The sequence below is a fragment of the Neopsephotus bourkii genome, unplaced genomic scaffold (assembly GCF_033783945.1).
Source record: "Neopsephotus bourkii isolate Nb327-2 ecotype Australia unplaced genomic scaffold, CSIRO-AGI_Nbou_v1 NB_1388, whole genome shotgun sequence".
NCBI lineage: Eukaryota > Metazoa > Chordata > Aves > Psittaciformes > Psittacidae > Neopsephotus > Neopsephotus bourkii.
In genome coordinates, this window is record NW_026901866.1 from 4,608,271 (window position 1) to 4,629,156 (window position 20,886).

Below are 20,886 nucleotides of genomic sequence, written 5' to 3' on the forward strand. Positions count from 1 at the left end.
TTCATCACAGTGAACTACACCTACTTTTAATATGCAGTTTCTCCAATTCACCAGCATAAACACTAATCCTTTTCTCCAGTGTACCTACAGTTTCTCACAGATCCAAGACACCTTCAAAATTTAGTAAAAACATGCTGTATTTTTTATACAAGAGAAATAATTTCTCATAACACACAGGATATTATTCAACCTAAAGCAGTTTCATCACGACCCTGTTACGTCAGGAAATGATTCATGAATTCTTCACTTAGGTTTGATGAAGTTAAAGCAGTACTGCTTTTGAGATCACAGAGGCTATTCTAGTATTTAAAAAGCCAGGTATGCCACTATATAGATACCTTCAGTATGATGAAGTCTGCTGCCACCCACCTAGGTTTTCTACTTTAATATACATCTACATTCCCAAACTTGTATCTGCTTATTTATGATATGCTCCAACTTTAGCATTTGTGTATGTGACCTGTAATCACACTATGCAGCTACAGCACACTCAACAGATTTCTCTAACAAAAGGGAGTGACATTTACTGATAATCCAAGTACAAGTACATGCTTCTATGCCACTTGCCAACAGAGTCAACTAAAGCTCAATTCTTCAAGCAAAAGAACTGTCACCTGTGTACACTTCTAAACAATGGTATTTGGTACTAACAGTACAATCATCACTTCCTATCAACATTCAAATACACTGAAAGCTACTAAAATGCACTGGCTTGAATTTAATCACAATCTGTCTTTTCTGCTTGAATATGAGACAGGTATCACATTCCCCACTATCTTTCCAATACGACATTATTAGCATGCATATTAATTTAAAATGCTAACTTACTTTTCCACATTCCCTGTAAAGGGCAGAATTTTTCATTAAGAAAATGAATGACATCAGGCTGAAATAGGAAACATTCTGTTCCCAATGAACATGCAAATACTTTAACACTGTCAATATAATCTTCATTTTAGGAAAATATATACTTCTTAGACTTGGAATTTGAGTAACTAACTTTTAAACACTGTGTAAAGATCAGCAAATCTGCATCTCTGATTAAAATAACTGGTCTTACAAATAAGATTACATCAAAGTGTATTTTGATGAGCACCTATTTTGATCACTTTATTTCAAAGAACTTAAGTACCTTCCCATTCATCTTTGATGTTATCTCGGACATTCAAATTAATGGTAACATCTGCTCGTACTCGCATGGGCCAGTTTTCACCAATATTGGGCTTTGCTACCTCCACCACTGTGAAAGAGACAATGGGCTGTGCCATCCTAGCCCATCCACCAAAGACCACACCTCCATATTCCGATAACCTGTAACAAACAACAAAAAACCCAAACACAGAAATTTTAAGTGTTTATCTGACAAAAGATTCAGTTCTTTTTCTAAAGTGTGAAACAGTTTACCTCACAGCTCTAAGACAAAAGTAGAAGTCTTAATTTTACATGCTACTGATGCAGATTCACATACTCCTGTATTTTAGAACTGAAGCATAACCTGAACTGACTTATTCCTATTTTTCAAGAAACAAAAGCAACTTATGCTGGCATTATGAAGAACAAAATAAAAATGTACTGAGTATAAGAGATATGGCACCAAATGATCCCTTGAAAACTAAAGAGGATCAAAACGTGGCAGATGGCAAATTCAAGACTACTCAGTAACACCTCCCATAAACCAGAAATGTTGGTGGTAAGGTTCCAGATTTTGTAATGCCAGCCAAGGCTTAGTACTTTTGGAAAACTCATATGCCTTAACACAACACAGATTGGTTGCTAGCAACCAACATACTGTCTTAACACATCTACAGGGATACATATAAACACACCCCTATAAAATCATCCCACAGGGTTGCAAAACCTTATGGATGAAGTAGTACCTGTGTAATAATTTTGAATACATTTGTTACTATGTACTTAGTATACACACAATATAAATTACTCATTTTCAAATGCACTTTGATTACAATTGAAGTTGAATTACTGGTTTGCATTAGTTAATAAATATTACCATGGTTTCATCCTACTGACACTATCTTCAATGTCCTGTCTGATCTCGTAGGTAGACTCTAAGCGGAAAAGATTGAAGTTCCTCAGCAGATAGTCATGGAGAGTGAGAAACTGCAGATTCAGTTTGGGAAGTGCAAGACAGCCTATAAGGGTAGAAGGGAAGAGGTGTTTGATGGATAAAGGAAAAGTACATAAACTAATATACTGGTTCTAAGAATTCATACATATGTTATTCTGTAACTACCATAACTGTTATCCTGGAAGACTCTAAGAACTACCCCCTTTTATAAATACAGGTCTCTAAAAAGCACACATTTTTCACGTTTTCTTGAAATGAACCTGCACAAAATTAATTTTCATCCTTCTGGCAGTAATGCAGAATTCATGAAGACTGAATCCTTCCCTGTATTCAGACAACAGAACTGAATTAAAAAAAAAAATCAAATGAAGGGCAAATTAACAGTTTTTTGGGAATGCAACAATTAAGCCAGCATTAAATAATGATGAAAAAGGTTCATTAACTAATAAAACCCATGAATTATTCAACAATTCCCCAACTCCAATCATTTATGCTTATTACAAGCCACAAAAAAAAATTAATGTAGAAAAAAGTTTTAAACCAAGAAATCATTGTTAACGCACAACTTTCCTCAGAAATTTCTGTTACTGATCATAGCTTTTTTTATTTATTTTTTCTTTTTTAATGAGAATGAAAAACATGGGAAGATTAGATCTAACTAAACAAGGAGTATAAAAATTCCTAGACAGGTTATAAAACTTGCACATCTTTAGGATAGTTTTAGGTGCAAATTTTCCATAATAAAAATTATTACATGTTACTCATTTAACAATACTGGACTAATGTTCCAGCTTCACATCTGTGCTCAAGACCTGTGAAAACATCAAGCTTTGGTAACTCGCAATGTTATCCTTGAAACATTTCACTGGTATATGTACTTCATATTAGCTTTCACATGCACTAAGATACATTGGCAGTGGAAAAAGGTGGTAGAACACGGCAATTTCTATTCCAGAAAGTCTTATAGTAATAAAATATTTTAACTCATTTCCCAACAACAAGTAACAAACCCGGTCCAGTAAAGCTAGTTATATGCACAAAGGGCAGGGCTTGCAGCAACACCTCTTTAAGACTGCACAGCGTTTACCAGACAGACTTTTCTTCCCTCATTTCTTAGAAGAAAACAGAAGCAGTACTTCTATCTTTCTTGGGCTAAAATAATTTTGCTACTTTTAGCAAGACAAAAAACAAGACTATCAACATAAAACTGTCTTGTTTGAAATAAGGGCTGGAGAATATGTGGAGATTAAAAAGATAAACAGTAAACTGAAACTAAAAGAAGCAAAACTGAAAAATACTCGTAACAGTCTGCAGACAAAATGCTTCAAAAAAATATATCTTTCTTGTCAATAATATTTGTTCACAGAGAATTTATCAAAAAGAAAAAAAAACAACCCCCATTTACGCTAAGCAGCTGAAGTTAAGGCTTATACCTACACAAAAAATATCTCTGAATTAAAACTGTATGAAGGAGGGTATGGAATACTCGGTGCTCAAACCAGAAACATACTTTGTACTAGTCTTTAAAGATATATGTTATTTGGAATCTCCATGCTCCAAATTAAAGTTTTTACATTCCTAATGAAAAATCTCATGATCCCCATTAACACATTTTTTTAAGGCAGCTAGACAAAAATAAATGTTGTCCATTGAAAAGCTTAAAACTACGTAACTCCTTGCTTGCAACACCTGCAGTTTGCTTGATCATGAGAACATCGAGCAAGAACACTAGGTTCTGAATTTAGAGTGCATATACTACATTTCAGTGACTGTGTACACAACTACCTTAAAGTAAGAGGAAGATAATCAGTGCCAATTCCATTACTTAAAAAAAACAACCCAACAACAAAGAAAAAAAAAAGGCTTTGGTGAACATACTTAAGAGCGAAGTACAGACAACAGCTTTTCTGCTGCATGTTTACAACCCCTCTCACCTTACAATAACTATCTGTGCCACCGTATCTGTATCTGTATACCATATCTGTTATCCAGACCAGAAGCAAATAAACGTTTTTGTAAATGCAGGCCTTTGGATTTCTCTTAAACTTTACTATAAATTTGATAATAATTTCACCTCAGAGTTCCTGACTCACAACTCATAAAAGCTAACCTCACTCTAAAATACTGGAAAATGCCAAACTACTGCACATAAGTTCCAAAACCAGAACCAACCTAACATTGGAATTGCTTTTTTTTGCAGCATCTACTGTCCTCTTCAGCATTTACTGAACTACTAATCATACCTTCTCCAGAATAATATTCAGTTGGTACAATATTTTCATCCCAAATAATCTTCTCTGTGGGATAGAGTGGCATCTGGTTGAGTTGCTGAATTTGAGATATTCGTCGCTCATGACGGGAAACCTAAAGAAAGGATGCATTTTAAACTTCTATAAGTCAAAAAAGGAAAAGAAAGTTATTTTTTAAATATGCATATTGACCCATAAGACTGCTGCTGGTCACTTGTCATTTTCTCTCTTTTAATACATTTAGGTTTGCTTTGGTTCTGGGTTTTTTTGTTTGTTCGGGGGTTTTTTTGTTATTATTTTGGGGTTTTTTTTTCATTTGCTTTGTTTGGTTTCTTTTTAATGAAACTAAATACAAACAGTGAAAATAGAAGATGAACATACACATAGTCCAACTATTGGTCATAGTACAGGAGTCAATCAATCATCTGGCTACTCAGCAGACCCAAAATGACACAACCAAACTGAAAATATTCAGTTAAGGCTTAGCAGCAAATCAACTTCAAATAAAATTTATTTGCTTTTCCATTAAGCATGTGGTCAACAGTTAATGCTATTAACTCACACTGCTCATTCAGCAACTAGTCTTAATTTCCTCTTCAAGACGGAAAAAAAAGAAAAATAAAGTATCTATACAGTACTACAATGTCGTCTGAACAAATATGGCATCCATAAACATCATGTCTAACTAAACCTTAGGAAATGAATTTTAAAGGAATTAACAACCACGAAATAAGCCTATAAAAAAGATTTTTAAAACAGCTATGCCATTCTAACACTGATATCAAGAGTAGAATCCCACAGTATTGTTATACACTGAATATCCAAATAACCATGATGTATCAAAATGGTACTTCAAATGGGCTCAAGGAATCAAATAGGTACTGAGTATCTACATCTAGGTCTTCTTATTTCTAAAGGGGACAAAGAGGTTACTAGATAAAGTTTTCCAGAAGAACTGTTTCTGAGATTCTGGGTTTTGTCTATACCTTTACAACTACACCAAACATACACATCCTAGTTTCTCAGGAAAACTACCTCTATAAATAAGCATTTTGAAATGCTTCATTTTTATGATCATAAACCCCATTTTAGTGTTACTACTAAAACACTGCTGTAGTTCACAGGCAGTTCAACTAAAGGTCCTAAATGGCTACTTTACCACAGTGTAGTTGCTAGATTTAACTGCCCTGAGTTTGCAAAAGAAAAAATGCAAGCAGTATTAACTATGTTTTTACCAGCAGCTCCAGCAGAAACTCCTTTTCATAGCTTGAGTCTTCCCCTTCTGGAAGGGATGGCAGCAGGCAGAGATATGATGCCACCTGGTGAAGAACATTTGAGCTGCACAGCAGAAGGAAAAACAGAAACTTGGGTCATTGGTCATTTGCAATAAAAGCAAGGACAGCACGTACCATAGCTTTCCTTTTTCTTAAAAAAAAAACCCAAAACACAAAAAACCCCAAAATCCAAATATTAATTTCAAAGACCAAAACTTACCAATCAGTATTTTAAGTGAAGTTTGAGATATTTAAAATATTTTTGGAATTGTTACAAAATGATCTAGAGCACTTCCATGGGGGAAGTGTGTTCAGGCACAAGTATAAGCTGAACCACTCACCCACAATAAAAAAAGCAAGATATGAATATTCTTTATTGTTTCAAAATGTGTACTTGAATGCAGAACCAAACAACAGAGCAAACATTGCCTTTGTCAAAATACAGACTGTTACCCTTTTAATCACAGCATAACAATACAGCACAGTTAATACAGTGGCATACTTTTAGAATTTCTGTTGTAGTTTTTGTACAAAAAAAGAGTAAAAAAAGCCAAATTTAAAAACTTAAGAGGTTAACTACTGCAAGTTAATTACTGCTACAATTACTTTAAGGAGCTATTTTCCAGAAAGTTAGGGCCTTTGTAAATTCATAAATAAAAAAAGGAAAATACAAGCGTCTCCCTATTTTAGCAGATGTAAAGGCACCATGGGAAGTCAGAAAGACAAATGGCTAGCAATTTGCTAAATTAAAACCTACTGAGAACAAAGAATTGCAGTTTCGTATTAAATTTCATATTGGTAACTTACCTCAGGGGTCCAAATAACTTCACCAGTGAATCACGAGTATCCACTGCAGCTACATTTGAGAGCGCAAAGTCATATAACTCCGGGAAATGTGCAAACGCTGCCCTCTACAAAAGACCCATGCCCCAAAACAGAATGTAAGCATATTAATGAAACAATTTAATAACAATCTAAGTATTAATAAAAAAGCATAGCTTATGATTCCTAACACATAGCAACCTATGGGCATTATCAGGACAGAAACAAAAACCAGGGAAAACCTCAATTTTTCTTCCTTAGCACCACCTATCCGTTACCCCTGTGCTTCTGACACTATCCTTTTTTATACACTCTCCTATCAGCGCTTGTTCTGTCATTAAAACATAAGGGGCAGGCAACTAAGAAAAATATGGACTGCTTCTTTTAATTTTTTTGTTAAAATTGATGGGGGAAAATTCTGAAAAGTGTAGCTATCTTTATATGCCTACAAGTAATGTGAATTTTTGTCTGTTATGTACAAGGGGCCACTACTGCTATCATCACATGTACGTACTGATCTTGAAGAAATGGTGCCACCTACTGCATAATCGTAAATTAAGTTCCTACAGCACTTAATTTTCTATTCTGAATGGATTTAATGGGAGCAGTTCACCCTGACAATATCAAATCAAAAGTGGTGGTTCTGCTGGAGCATATTATTTAGCCATAGTCACACACTTAGTATTGAAATGTTAAATTTATTCAATATGGTACAGAAAGTTAAAATTATTCCTGTAACTCAACAGGAAAAATAAGGGGTTTGCTTTGGATATTAAATTAATGCCTATGCCAGACACAAATTGGACTAAAACAACAAAACCAAACTCTTCCTCTCCCATGAATGCTTCACTGTCCGCCTACCTGTAGTGAAGTAATTCTGTCATAGTGAATTGTTGTCATCTCGTTCTCTGTCAAAGCGTTTCCAGTCTGATCGTTGATTTCAAAGCCAGTGTAGAATTTAAGCATATCTAAAAGCTGAGACATTATCCATATAAATTAGTGCATTAAGAATAAGAGATGCCCTACCACAAACAAAAACCACAATTTAAAATGACAAATCTGGGCACTACCTACAAAAAAGAGCTCCTCAAAGTTCTAGGAGAAATGGACTAAGAAGTTGTGTCTAAGTTTTATACTTTGCTAATGCATAAAATAATTTTTTTATCTCATTTACAAGCCATAGAAATTACAGCACTGCCCACAACCAATGCTGTTTCTTTTACACAGTAGAACCTGAAACTAATCACATTAAGGTGATCTAGCCAGAGGTTCACTCAGACACTGAACCCCACTTCTGGCCTGCTGCTACCAAAGAAGGGAAAGGTCTTGCTCCCTCTTACCCTCTCTGATGTCAGCTCTCGAACTCATCCTACCTTTCAGTAAGATTATTTAACATGGGAGAAGAAAATTATTCAGATCTGCTGCTGGCTTTGTGTTCCATCAGTACTGACCCTCAGAGAAACTGAACAAATGGCAGAGACTGGGGACAGCAAGCAGCAGGAAAAGCAGCTGAAATACAGGAAATGGGACAGATCTTCATCTCCTGCCACAAAAAAAACAATATACTGTATATGGAGTGAGTAAACTGAAGGACAGTAGTGAAACACAAAGGCACTCTTAGGTAGAATAGTCTGAGGTCAGAATGAATCACAGAAGAATGCACTGGTAACAACTTCTGCAACATGTGGGGTAAAGCATGCCAGAAGCTGCATTGTTTTCTAGGTTGTACTTTAAAGAACTATTTAAAAACAGAGCCAGAAATGTAAGAGCAGTCACACACACAGGTGCAGTTAGGAAAGAACTACTGTCTGAAGGATTTAAATCAACATGTAGTTTGCATGAATCAGAAAAACCTGCCTTAAAACATACAAAACAAAACAATTGAAGAATTTATAGCTGCATCAGAATGAAAAAGTTATTTTCAACAACTTTGCATTTCACCTGACAGAAGAGATGACCCTCCTTCTCTCTTTTAGCAAGACTGGACAGGTAACAGTGAACAACAAGGTGGGAGTCATCCAACACTGTATTAAACCAGCGTCGTGTGGGAAGCAAAGCCTGTGGTAAACAACCTCACATTAATACAAGCAACTCTTCAAAATGCAAGAAATCTTGATTCTCCATGATTTTCCATTTCAAGAAGGTATACCAAGAGGGACTGCTGCACAGCTGTTTACATACCTAATGCCCTACAAGAGGATCTCACATTAAAGAAGCAAGATTGATTTTATGCAGGTAGGCTACTGTCGACACAACTTGTATGATTGGGAGGAGGGCACAAACTTGCCATTAGTGCGATTGCATTCTGCCAGTAATAAAAGTAAATTAAACAAAGCAATCATTCTGCTACTGAGTGTCTACTGAATGACTGTGCATTACAAAGGGTATGTCAAACTCTGAAATATTATTTTAAACATTTGTTTTCTATACTCATTCATTTTAAACATGTCTTTCTCAAAACTACAAACTTTGGGTTAGATATAAGGAAGAAGTTCTTTACTGTGAGGGTGGTGAGGCACTAGAACAGGTTGCCCAAGAAAGTTGTGAATGCTCCATTCCCGGCAGTGTTCAAGACCAGGCTGGATGAAGTCTTTGGTGGCATGGTTTAGTGTGAGGTATCCCTGCCCATAGCACGTGGGTTGGAACTATATGATCTTAAGGTCCTTTCCAATCCTAACTATTCTGTGATTCTGTGAAATCGTGCTTCTTCAAAATATTGTATGGTATCTCTATTACTCGTAAGATACTCGAATTAGAGCTAAGATTTTTTTCAAATCTTAATTAAAAACCTACAAAAGATTTTTGTAAAAACAAAACAAAACAGAAAAACCACAAAAACAACAACAAAAAACCAACAACCAGAGAACATGCTCTACTCAGCACCTGTTCAACAGCATACAGCAGTACACCTCAACAACTGGAGAAGAAAAAGTGAGTTGTTGTCAATGGAATCTACAGACTGAATTTAGAAAGGCAAAAAGTATCAACGTGGTGTTTAGAACTAAGGCAAAGAAAATAAAAGAATATGTAGTAGAAAATGTTAATTGTCCTGCACAATAATTACATAAAAACACACACACACAAAAAAATGCAATCAGAAAACCACAAGAACTTTCCATGGATTCATTATTTTCAAATTATCAAATCACCAAGCTTTTATGGCAGTCTATATATGGTAATATGAAACTGTAATATTCTGAAAAAAAACATAGGTAAAAGAGTCTATTAACACAGTACATGCTACCAAGGAAAAAAAAAAAGACTTGGATTTATAGCAAATTTCTCATTTGCTTGTTCCAGTCACTTAAAACAGGATCATAAAACTGCTTGAATTCTAACCTTCCTGAAATACCCAGCAAGAACCAACATTAGATGTACTACCTGTAAGCACTTTGGCTAACAGCCAGACTAAAGTTTAACTTCAAATACACACATTGTTTTAAGAGAGCACACTACACCCATAAGACAACAAGCTCTAATTTAAAAAATTCATTCTACTGCAACTACAAGCACCATCAACTTCAGTGATTTAGCAGAGGACAGTTAGCCCATATGAGTCGAAGATCAAGCCATTTTAGAATTCCTTCTTCTTACTGTTTCAGAAAACAGTCTTATTTCAGAATGTCATCTAAATCTCAAGTTATTTTTAATTTTCATTTCTCACTCATATGAGAAATTATAAATTAATGTCCTTTAGTTTTAATTCTGGTACAAGTAAAGCTTAGAATTGTCCCACTTTCTCAGCACTTGCTTAAAAATTTTACAAAACCTTGCTAGGGGTCCTGTTATTCTGTAACAAGCCTAGGCCACCAAAACTTACTTCTAAATATTGAATTCTAGTCAAACAGAAATAGATAGCATTTCAGAAGTAGTGATGCTTTCTAGGGTTATGCCCTACAACACAAGGGGTACTTTTAAGTGACCTGTTGCACACTGAAAAGAATACTGGGTTATTCCTAGCAGATTAAAGTGTCACACAGTCAATTGCCAGAATTATTACCATTACCCCAATTAACAAAGTCCTCTTCACTGAGTAATTCAGGATCCTAGCTCTCTCCTAACAATTCATCAGGTTTATAAACCTTACTAGTTAGTTCCCAGTGTGGATGAACTGCTAAAACCTCCAATTTACAGATGGAAGACAAATGTTAAGCAACCATATGCACAACTGCAACATAAAGACCTGCTAATTGGAACAAAGCTGGAGTAATTACTTTATGCATTTAAAACTTGGAACATTAGAACACCTGGAAATAAGTTGAATAACTTACAATAACTTACCTCAAGATCTAGCATAAGTTCAATGAATCTCTCACAATAATGAACTTTGTCCATAGAAATGGGACCTACATAGGAAAAAAATGTTTTTTTTTGCAATTGATCCACACATTTGCACTAGAACTATTCTTTAAAAACGTAACAAATGCTACTAATATACCACAATATACTGATATAACATTTAATCTTGTTAAATGTTAACTAGCACATTCTTCTCTTTCTGAAACAATCCTTTCTTTCATTGCAAACCAGAAAAAATTTGGATACAAGAAAGTAATGGAACCAGTTTCAGGAGTGATTTTATCCAGTCTGAAAAAAAAACCAGCAATGTGAAACACAAAATGCACACCTCCACAAGATACCAATGGCCTGCTAAGCTTCTTCAGAAATTTTAACTCCACGTACCCAAAAATACCTATTTTTAAAGCCATAATCATGGTGTGTGCGAAAGGCCTTGACAATATTCAGTGGTAACTGCTGAGGAGCCTTTAGAGTCATGTCAAAACACAAATTAAGTCTGCTTTAATTAATATATACTTCCAAAACCTCCAAATAACTGTTCATATAAGTCTTCCTACAATGGGTCTTGCATAATTGGAAAAACAGAGAGGACACTGAGGAAGTTACAGTACACAATTTCCCCTTACAGCTCAGTTAAGAGCTAAAGTTCGCTGAATTTAAGAGCAGAAGCAGAACTCTAGGAAGTGATTTTACCCAAATTGTGCTGTGCTTGGAGCATAATAAGCCTTTTTATCAAAAGGCTAACACCTGCCTTTACAAACGCTCTTCCTTTCTAAATCAGGCAAGCATGTAATTTTGCTTGTCAGAATGACTTATAAATCAAGCACAGTCAAATCTTACAGAATTTCACTTAGGCTTTTGTTCTTACCGTAAATCAAGCGTACTAACAGAACAGAGCCTTATTATATGTATTTATACCACCTGTTTAACAAAGCATCTAAGTATGTAAGAGATGTTTTAATGCTGTAAGCATGCAACAAAAATATCAGTTCCCAGAAATATTTTTTAATTAAGTCCATACCAACCAGAAGAAGAGATTTAAAGCAGCTTTCTGCCATTTCATTTTTAAAGCATATACAAATGCAAATACTAACTTTGACATGAAATTCATGCTGACAGGCATGTATTTCACTAAAACCCTATCCAGAGAAGGTCTCCAACCTCAGCTTGGTATCCCTAGGAGTAGTTGCTTCAGCAACAGGAAAGAATTCAAGACAGATTACCAGATAGCAAAGCAACATAAGAACCAGTTACCTGAGACAGGTATTGACTTCAGCACAGAAATGAATTTCTGGATGAGCTGTGAAAGAAATCTTCTCTCCTGATATGCTCTAAAATCAGATACATGAGAAAATCATTAATATTCCTTAAACACAGACTAGAAGTACATTGTAACTTTCACTAACACAAAGTTAGCTGCTTTAAAATTTATATAACAGTAGCAGGCTGCTTTGAAACACATGTAAAATGTTTCAATTATAACTTTTCTCTCAGGCAGACAGATTAGTGGTGTACACTTTAAGGCACAGAATTGATTAACAGCCCATGCTTCTACTGAGCCAAAGCGGAAAAGTATGTCACCACCTTACCAGATTGTAACATGAAAGTACTGGAATGTTTAACTTTGGTGATATACACACAAATTTATTCAAATACTTGCATAAGCTATATTCTTAAAAGCTAAACATTTGCTAAAGGTCATGAAAAAAATATGAGTAACTACATAACAGTATTTTCCATAAATAGAGACCACATGATTAATCCTTACGTGTCATCTTCATAGTTGTTTTTAAAAAAAAATAAACATTTTTTTAATTGAAACAATTTATTTTCGCTGAAACACAACAAAGGCATTAAGGGCTTTGAAGTTATCAGGAAAAAAGGCTTCTGTAACATACCGCGTTCTTGCCTCCTCATCCATTTTCTCATCATTTTTCTTAATTAGATTCCAGAATTTTCTTAGTTTTGGTGTCTTTTTCAGCTCTTGCTCCAGTCGTTTCTGAAATGTTACAATGTTATTCAGTCACCAAGAATCCTTGTTTTCATGCGAGATAAAAATACAATCCAGTCTTTTTATAAAAAGAAAAAATATACAACAAAAATAAATAGCTGTCTCAGATAATCTAAGTATTACTGTAAAGCAAGAACATAATCCTGCTAGAGAGTAGGTATGGCTAGATATCAGCTCCATTCCACAGCTCCCGTGATTTCATGGCCTTGTCTACAAATTATAGCCTGAAGAAGCTATAAGCAACAAAGCTTAGTTTTATGAAAAATTACATCATTAATAATTACACTGAAATTAATAATAAACAAGAAAGATAATGCTACCAAATACACAAATACATAATTCCACAACAAAGCAGGCAGCTTTAAATAATCAGACTTCCACAACAATGTTCCATAAGAAGTCACTTTACAAAACCTGAATAAATGCCTAGAAGATTGCTTTGCCAGTTTACAGTGTTATGCTTACAGGTTGTAGAGCCATCCACATCGGTAAGGAAATGAGCTGCTGCACCTGTGCTCTGATCAAATCCACTTCCTGTTAGAAAGTTACAGACAGAAAATATTTTTTTAAATTCTTATGTTTTCTGAAGTTCCTTACAAAATACCCCAATGCATATTACCATCTGACAAAACCAAGCACATTATTGCATTAGATTGCACAATTTCCTAAGAGGAAACTGCACAATAGCCCCTCAGTAACACTTGCAACTGTTGAAGACTTCTGCATTTTAGGTTATTTCCGTGGATTCTGTCAGTTCTTAACACTTGAGCAGGGGCCTCTTCCAGGTAAGTAGTTTTAGCATAGAAGAAAGACAATGAGAACTGATGTTCCTTCTTCAGTCATTTCTTCTTGAATTGAGCTGTTTTACTGTGCTTTCTCTGTTTTCATGCTACCTTTCCTCCTGAAGCCTTTACTTATCAAGCTTCTCCCACTTCATCTACACTCTTCCAAATCCGAGAAAACTAATTTTCTCTGTAATTCATGTCATTTCAACTGTCATTTCAAATGTTTTCTCTCCAACTCTGCCTGTGATCTGGAACCATACAGCAAGAGCCAAAAACAGGGGTAAAAACCCTTTCATACCATCTTTTCCTTAAATAGGAATTTTGCTTCATCTGTCTTATAAGCAGGGATTGTTAAAACTAAACTGTTATTAATATCAAATAGCATAAATACATTGGAAATATTACAGTTACTTTTAATATACCAAACTGCTGAAGCAGTGATCAAGGAGAAGCAGCAGGACTGTCTGTTCATGCAGAGAGTATTCACTGTCATTTTCGACCAGTGATGCTTCCAGTATGCATTTGAAAAAGAAGGGGAAGTGTTCTGGCCTTTTCTGGAATATCTAAAAATAGAATAGGAAGTTGATTTTAAGTCAGATTCATACAAATCATTTTACTCTTCTTTCACATAACATAGTTTAAGTCCTCTAAACCCATTTGTATCTCTTAAAGGAAGGCTTAAGTTTTTCTCTTTTTCATTTATTCTGACCAGGCAGCACAAACAAAACTGACTAATGATCTTCTCCTGATCAAGGATCCTCACACTATGGGAATCCTTTTTTTTTTTCCAGTATCAGAGCAAGAACTCTGCAAATGCCTGACTTTTGTCAAGTGCCAAAAAAAGCAAACGCTGCTGCTGATGTAATGGCATCACACAGCAGAACAAAGGAGTTATACTTCAGCAAGAATCTGGTGACTTCATTTGTCCATTGCTTTCTCTGAAAAGAACACACACTTTAAAACACCACTATGTGGCATTCCAGGTGACATACCATTTACTTTTAACACTACAAGCTTTGCTACCTTCTGTCAGTATAAGCAAGCACACTGCAAAAGCTGCAACTTGTGAATCAAAGTCAATTCCAGCTGTAATTGAAATCAGTTACCTCCCATGCAGGGACATTCTCTCTAAACTTCTCATTCACCATACAGCAGATTGACATTAAATATGCCTTACTGGACACCTCTGGAGAATAATTAATCCATAGGTAATTTTCAAGGTACTGGCTGTGAAGAGACAAAGAATATTTCATTAGTTGCTGCCACCTACATAATCTGTCACTCATTTAAAAGAGCAGTTATGCACAGGGCTTTTTCCTCCTCTTCCTTACACCTGTCTTCACAGTTTGCAAGTAGTTCCCGACGTTACCTCTCATTTAGGTTACTGCAGCAAAACTTGTTAGACTCCATAACTGCTACAAAGAGGCAGATGAGTTTCTTATCAGGAAGACACATTTACCAGAAGGTTTTCATATGTAACAAGTGTCCATAACCCAATAAAGTCATAACACAAATTCACGTTAATTTTCCAAAGAGAGAACAAAAAAAACAAACCACCCCACCCCCCCCCCCCCCCAAAAAAAAAAACCACAAAAACAAAAACCCTTCACTTGTCTAAATAACATCACCTCATGCAACATTTCCTAGCATAAAATGCAAAGGACAACTACTGTTGTCCCCCTAAATCCATCCACAGAACTCCACATATCATTTAACCTAGGAATTCTGAAACCTTCAGAATATTTTATTAAAATTACTATTATGCCCTCTATCCAGGATAAACCCTACATGAGCAAGAATGAAGGACAGGAATATCTCATGTGTGTGAAGACAGGAGAGTCTGACAGACAGATGGGGGGAGACAGGAGAAGAAAAGAGAGAACATGACTTACAAGGACAAATGGCAATAGATAGCGCTATAGTCCAGAAAGTACTAAATTACAGGCTGGTAACATTAAGAATGTTCATAAAAAGAATGAAAACTTCTAACTCCATGGTATTGCTGGCATGCAAATTCCAGAACTCATACTACCAGCAAGCCATTTGTTAGTGTCAAAACCAAAACATAGCTTCTATTTTCTTGTCCACCTTTTCTACAAGAGAAATAAAAAACATACATAAGTTTGTCCTACTGTTCTAGTTAGTGGTACTACTTATATATTTCAGGCTTTTGAAACAATTTATCTCAACCAAAAACCACCTCGTTCTATCTGTTCATAAGATCTGTGAAATAAAACAGAGCCAACAAAACATTAAATATTGTGGCCTAAAATATGTAAATATTACCAATATTTATTTTACATCATTTTAGACATGCTTTATCAGTTCTTCCAGGAAAGTCTGAAGTAGATGCAAGAATCTTTTAAACAGATTTCCATTTATTTTCAAACGAAAAAACATGTTAGCAATGCTGCTGCAGCACAGTTCACTTTTACCCTTGCCGTTAAGAGACTTAATCTAAAAACTTCCTCTGACTTCACTGAGTTCTGATTTCAAGCTTGATAACACATTCCAAATTACAGCCCCAAGCTTTTTTACCTACTGCATTCATACTCTCTTCTTTGGTTCGCTTCGCTTACACTAGAAATTCAGAATATTCTGATATGTTATTTATGCTTATGAAATTAACCCAACCTTAAATCAAGCTCTCCTCACTTCATTTTTCTAGGCACACAATTCAAGGCTTTAGTAAATAGTAATAAATGAGAATACTAATTCAAACTGACTTACTGCCCTCCATTTGTTTCTTACCTTTACAGGTTCCTATGAAAAAATAACTTAGAATTTCACTCCAATTAGCTTACCTGAATTCAAGAAGCATTATCTTTCTAATAGCAAACCTAAAAAGGAAAAAGTAATCAATTAACACAGGTAAGAAAGCCTCCCATACACATCACAGCTGAAGGAAAACAGCTGACTTTTCCCTTATTTTGTTATATAACAAAAGCTGTTGAAACATCTAGAAATTATTTCTGCTTCCCTTTCTCCCTTTTCCCTCCCTCCATTTCCATGCAAGAGCACTTGAATGCAGAAGTAACTGTTGCAATACCATGGAACCTAAAGTTAATGCAGCTTCATTAAGCAATCACAGACACATTAACAAAAACAAACAAACAAAAAAAACAAAACCAAAAACATGATGAAACAAAAAACATCTAGATCTTTTAAATATGAAGACACTACTTCCAATAGCCTTAAAGACACAAATTGCTAGAAGCTGAGTGTCTTCTGAAAAACCACAACTATGTATTTCATCAGTTCGTAATGGCATCTCTTCTCACTGACTGGAAATTGAAGCTTATTCTGATCCTATACGGCAATTCTTAGACTACTTTCATGAAGGACATGAATTATAAAGAAAATTCTCTCCAGAGCCCAAACTTCTCCAGAAAAGCTCCAAGCGCCTACAGTTACAACTCTTTTCTGCGCACAAAGCTATAGAATGCAGTTAATCTTGAATTCTTTGTCTCCACCATCTAACATTACATTTCATTGAAGTAAGACTTGCCCTTTACAAACCAGGTAACAATAACTAGTGAGAAAGCAAAGAGCTAGAGGCAGCACACTCCTCAAGTGTTTTTTTAATTTACACACCTCAGTGACAAAAGAAGGGGTCAACGTTCTGTAACCATCACGACAAAGCCAATATAAACCTCAGCACACTACCAGAGCAAGGAACCAAACAATATTATGTCCAACCATCACATTTATGAGCTCAAGAACTTCCTTTTTGCCTCATTCAGACTTTGAAAAACTGTAACAATTAAATGACTCACATGCACTGGAGTAATACTCATCTGCTTTCAACATGTTAATGCCTTTTGAAATTCTACAAGACATTATAAACCACTTCAAAAACAGATGTTGGAATGCTTGTCTGCAAGTGAAAGTGATTAATGTACTTACTTTGACCTGACAATTTCTTTTGTATACACATCTTCAATAACCTATAGGAAAGAATATTTTTAAAAAGTAGTTAAGAATTTTATATACCTCAAGTGATTAAAATGTATTAAGACACCTTATGCACTGAAAGTTACACTGAATTATTTACTCTCTGCTCACTGCTATTTGATCAAAAGTGTTGTAACAATTGTGTCTCAGCTCTGAAGAGTCCAGAAGCTTCACAGATACATTCCCACAAAGAAGGTGAACCAACTTGAGGATAAGCACATGACAGAGAACTAACTGGACCCTCATTTGAATTATTCTGAAGGAATAAACATCTTGCTGAGATTTTTATAGACAAGTCAAACAGATATGCAAATTCCTTTATTGTTACTCTTTGGCTTAGCGTTGAATTTAAAGAACAGTCTTTGAGAGTAAAGCCTGCATCAACTCTGTCACCTGTTGTCACTTTCTTTTAACTGACATTTAATTACATCCAGACATTTTTACCTAGTTTTTCCAACAGGACTGAAAGCATCTGCATTATCTGTTGCAACAGGCTCAGAGATGGAGTTCAACTGCTTATTTACATCCCAGTTCTAACAATAACAGATAAATACTATCACAGATACTAAAAAGAGAGAGAGTAAACCAAGACTGGAAAGGGAAATTTAGCCAAATATTCACAAGGGAATGAAACCAGATATTCAAGAACCATACAATACAAAAAAAACGAACACATCATGACAAATTTTTGACATTCAAAACACACATATCCACCAGAACAGTAATAAAGTTGTCTGATCAAAACTCTCTCAAGAAGCTTTTAGAAAGAAGCATACAGTTCAATAATACTTGCATCTTTCCTCCTTCTTTGATTGCTAAGAATAGCCCCTCCTTAAACATCTTTTAACTGTAAAGCTGATGCTCAAAAAAATCTTTCACTCTCGTAAGTTCTTTACCAAAATAAACTGAACAAATAGGCAGGAGAACTGCATTTGTATAGCATACTGCACACCTTCATAACACTGCCTACATTTATAAACTACAAATACATTAACAAATTACAGTGTTAATCAGCTGCTGATCTTCCAAGCAGTCTGCTATACTCTTATATAAAATAAGCACCATGGGAAGCTGGCACATCAGAAAATGGTTGATCCTCATTCTTTACACCCCAACACAATTCCAGTAGAAGTATTTACCTTTGAATCAAAAGGCAATTTTTTCTTCACATGTGGAGCCCAGTATTTATTTGCTAACTGTATGAGGAGAAGAAAGAAAAAAAAAGTTAAATATATACATTTTCAGTTTTATTGATGTAATAGCTCTATGAAACATTCCATCCCAAACTTTATTTCAGTAGTACCTCAATTTTAGCTTACAGTAACTACAGGTAACAAAATTATGTTTTCCAACAGCAAGGCTTTCAACCATTTAAAGTTTTATACCTAAACCTTTTCCAACAGAGGTGTGATTCTCTGTAAAAAATCCAGCTGCACAGGCTGCTATGTAACAGGGGTTCAGAAAAGCCTAAGTTACTTCTAGCAAATCTCTCAAAAATGTGCCATGATATTTCAGGGACAGCAACCCCCAGACTGCACACGATTACTCTCCCACTGCAGAACTTCACAAAGAACTACAGGGCCTAATACCTTAAGGGTATGTGCTGTAACTACCACTTCAAAACTCCTGAGCCATGTTGGCAAGAGCTTCCTAACCCACTTCACTCAACCTTTTTTGGTTGAAGAGGAAGGAAACCAGCATTCCCAGCACAAAACCAATAAAATAAAATTGAACACTTGCAGGAAACCACTTAAGCTATTCAGCTACAAAGAACTATCAGTAACCTTTCCCGTGTAACAACAAATCTGATATATTCGACAGTACAGCTCTGGTAAATTTCTCTAGTCAACAAATGCTGGGGGCACACAACGTTTCCTACGGTAACGCAGGCGCTAAACCTCTCTTATGCCAAAATGCTCTTTTCCTACCATTGACGTGCCGCAAGCACTACTGAACACCGTGCGCCGCCACTACCGGAGCGGCCTTGACAGCACTCGCCTGCAGCAGCGGGAGCCGCGGCCCACAGATCCGCACGAGTCCTACCTGGGTCACGTACTCCGCGTTGATCTGCGACACGGTGGGAGCCACGACCTTTTTCGGCTGGGCCGAGGAGGAGGAGGAGGACGACGCCGCCGACGCAGCCATGGTGCCGCCGGGATCCGCGCCGCTGCTCCCAGCCTGGGCTCTGCCACACGCACCGCCCCGGCTACCGCCCAGCGGGCCCGACCTCCGGGTGAGGAGGAGCAGCAGAAACGGAAGCACTTCCGGCGACAGGAGAGCTAGAGCGGCCTCTAGGAGGGGCGGCTCTGGCGCCACCTGCCGCGCCCTGCTTGCCACCGCTGCCGGCGGGCGCAGAGCGGAGCGGTGGTGCCGGGCCTCTCCAGCCTCTCCCGAGGCCGGCCGCCGTATCGCGCTTCCTGCTAGGCCCAGCCAGTTCCCAGCAGCGGACCCGCCCTTTGCAGGGGGCACCCGAATGAGCAATTCAGGAGTCTCCGTCTGAAAAGAGGGGCGCAGTTAGTGCAGCAGGTTGTTTCTCACCCAGCCTCCAAAACGCTCTGTGAATCCACTTAGGATGACTCCTTCTATTCTATTTGTCGTTTAGGGCAAAGGTTTCTGTCCATCCAGCGTGGAAAAGATCTACTTCTACCAACGTCAAACAACCGCCACCGAGAGAGTGTGGCTGCGGTATCTGTGCGATTCACAGCCCTGAAATCCTGGAAACCGTGGCAGACAAGCACAGTGGAGAGGGGAAATAGCACGTTCACACAAGTCAGGGTCCTGGTAATGATTTAGATTATTTTGCAATTAACTGACTCTATTTAGTAAACAGATTAATTAAGGAGGAAATAAAGAGCCTCCCTAGAGAAGTTCTGGGCTTTGTTTCTGCAGTCATTATCCAGCACCTGCCACTCACGTACCTCAGACTGCAGGCAGATGCCACTGGAGCTGGTTTGAATATGACCTCCTTTGTTTTGATATCAAGGTGATCTCCATTTCATCTCTTCAGGCGGAGGTTAAGCTAAATATTCTTTTTGAAGTTGAATTAGAATGTACAATGGGAATGGGAAACGTAATGACAGTACCTTGAACAGGATCAGACAGCAGCTGCATTCAAATAAATACGCCTGCTTTGTGCCGTTGCTTTAAAAGGTCCAGAAGACTTATGTTTCCTGTATGAAAACTAGTAAAATCAAAAAGTTAACAAAAGTACCAGTAACAAATTACGTAAATAACAAGGGCTGAGCATCATTTTCTTTAATGATTGAAACCTTCAGTGAGGTCTGTATTTGATGAAAAATATGTGAATGTAAAGCACTGAAAAAATAACAACGTACCCCATCCTGATGCTTAAATTTTGGTAAAAATCAGCACATTGAGAAACTTCGATTGAACTTAACCTAGAGTC

General features: G+C 36.6%; 1 protein-coding gene across 1 annotated transcript in view; it reads right to left on the minus strand.

Annotated features, from left to right (window-relative positions):
* AQR (aquarius intron-binding spliceosomal factor) overlaps positions 1-19,661 on the minus strand; it is a 49,847-nt gene extending 30,186 nt beyond the window's left edge. The window contains exons 1-17 of the mRNA XM_061367660.1: positions 19,524-19,661; positions 18,620-18,676; positions 17,433-17,473; positions 16,331-16,366; positions 14,633-14,753; positions 13,949-14,089; positions 13,207-13,275; positions 12,629-12,729; positions 11,985-12,061; positions 10,713-10,777; positions 8,373-8,489; positions 7,293-7,406; positions 6,417-6,520; positions 5,571-5,673; positions 4,330-4,450; positions 2,009-2,150; positions 1,133-1,311 (exon numbers count right to left, since the gene is read on the minus strand). Coding sequence (XP_061223644.1) covers positions 1,133-1,311; positions 2,009-2,150; positions 4,330-4,450; positions 5,571-5,673; positions 6,417-6,520; positions 7,293-7,406; positions 8,373-8,489; positions 10,713-10,777; positions 11,985-12,061; positions 12,629-12,729; positions 13,207-13,275; positions 13,949-14,089; positions 14,633-14,753; positions 16,331-16,366; positions 17,433-17,473; positions 18,620-18,676; positions 19,524-19,625 — 1,690 coding nt within the window. The 5' untranslated portion in view covers positions 19,626-19,661. The remainder of the gene's footprint in view (positions 1-1,132; positions 1,312-2,008; positions 2,151-4,329; positions 4,451-5,570; positions 5,674-6,416; positions 6,521-7,292; positions 7,407-8,372; positions 8,490-10,712; positions 10,778-11,984; positions 12,062-12,628; positions 12,730-13,206; positions 13,276-13,948; positions 14,090-14,632; positions 14,754-16,330; positions 16,367-17,432; positions 17,474-18,619; positions 18,677-19,523) is intronic.
* Positions 19,662-20,886: the final 1,225 nt, after the last annotated feature.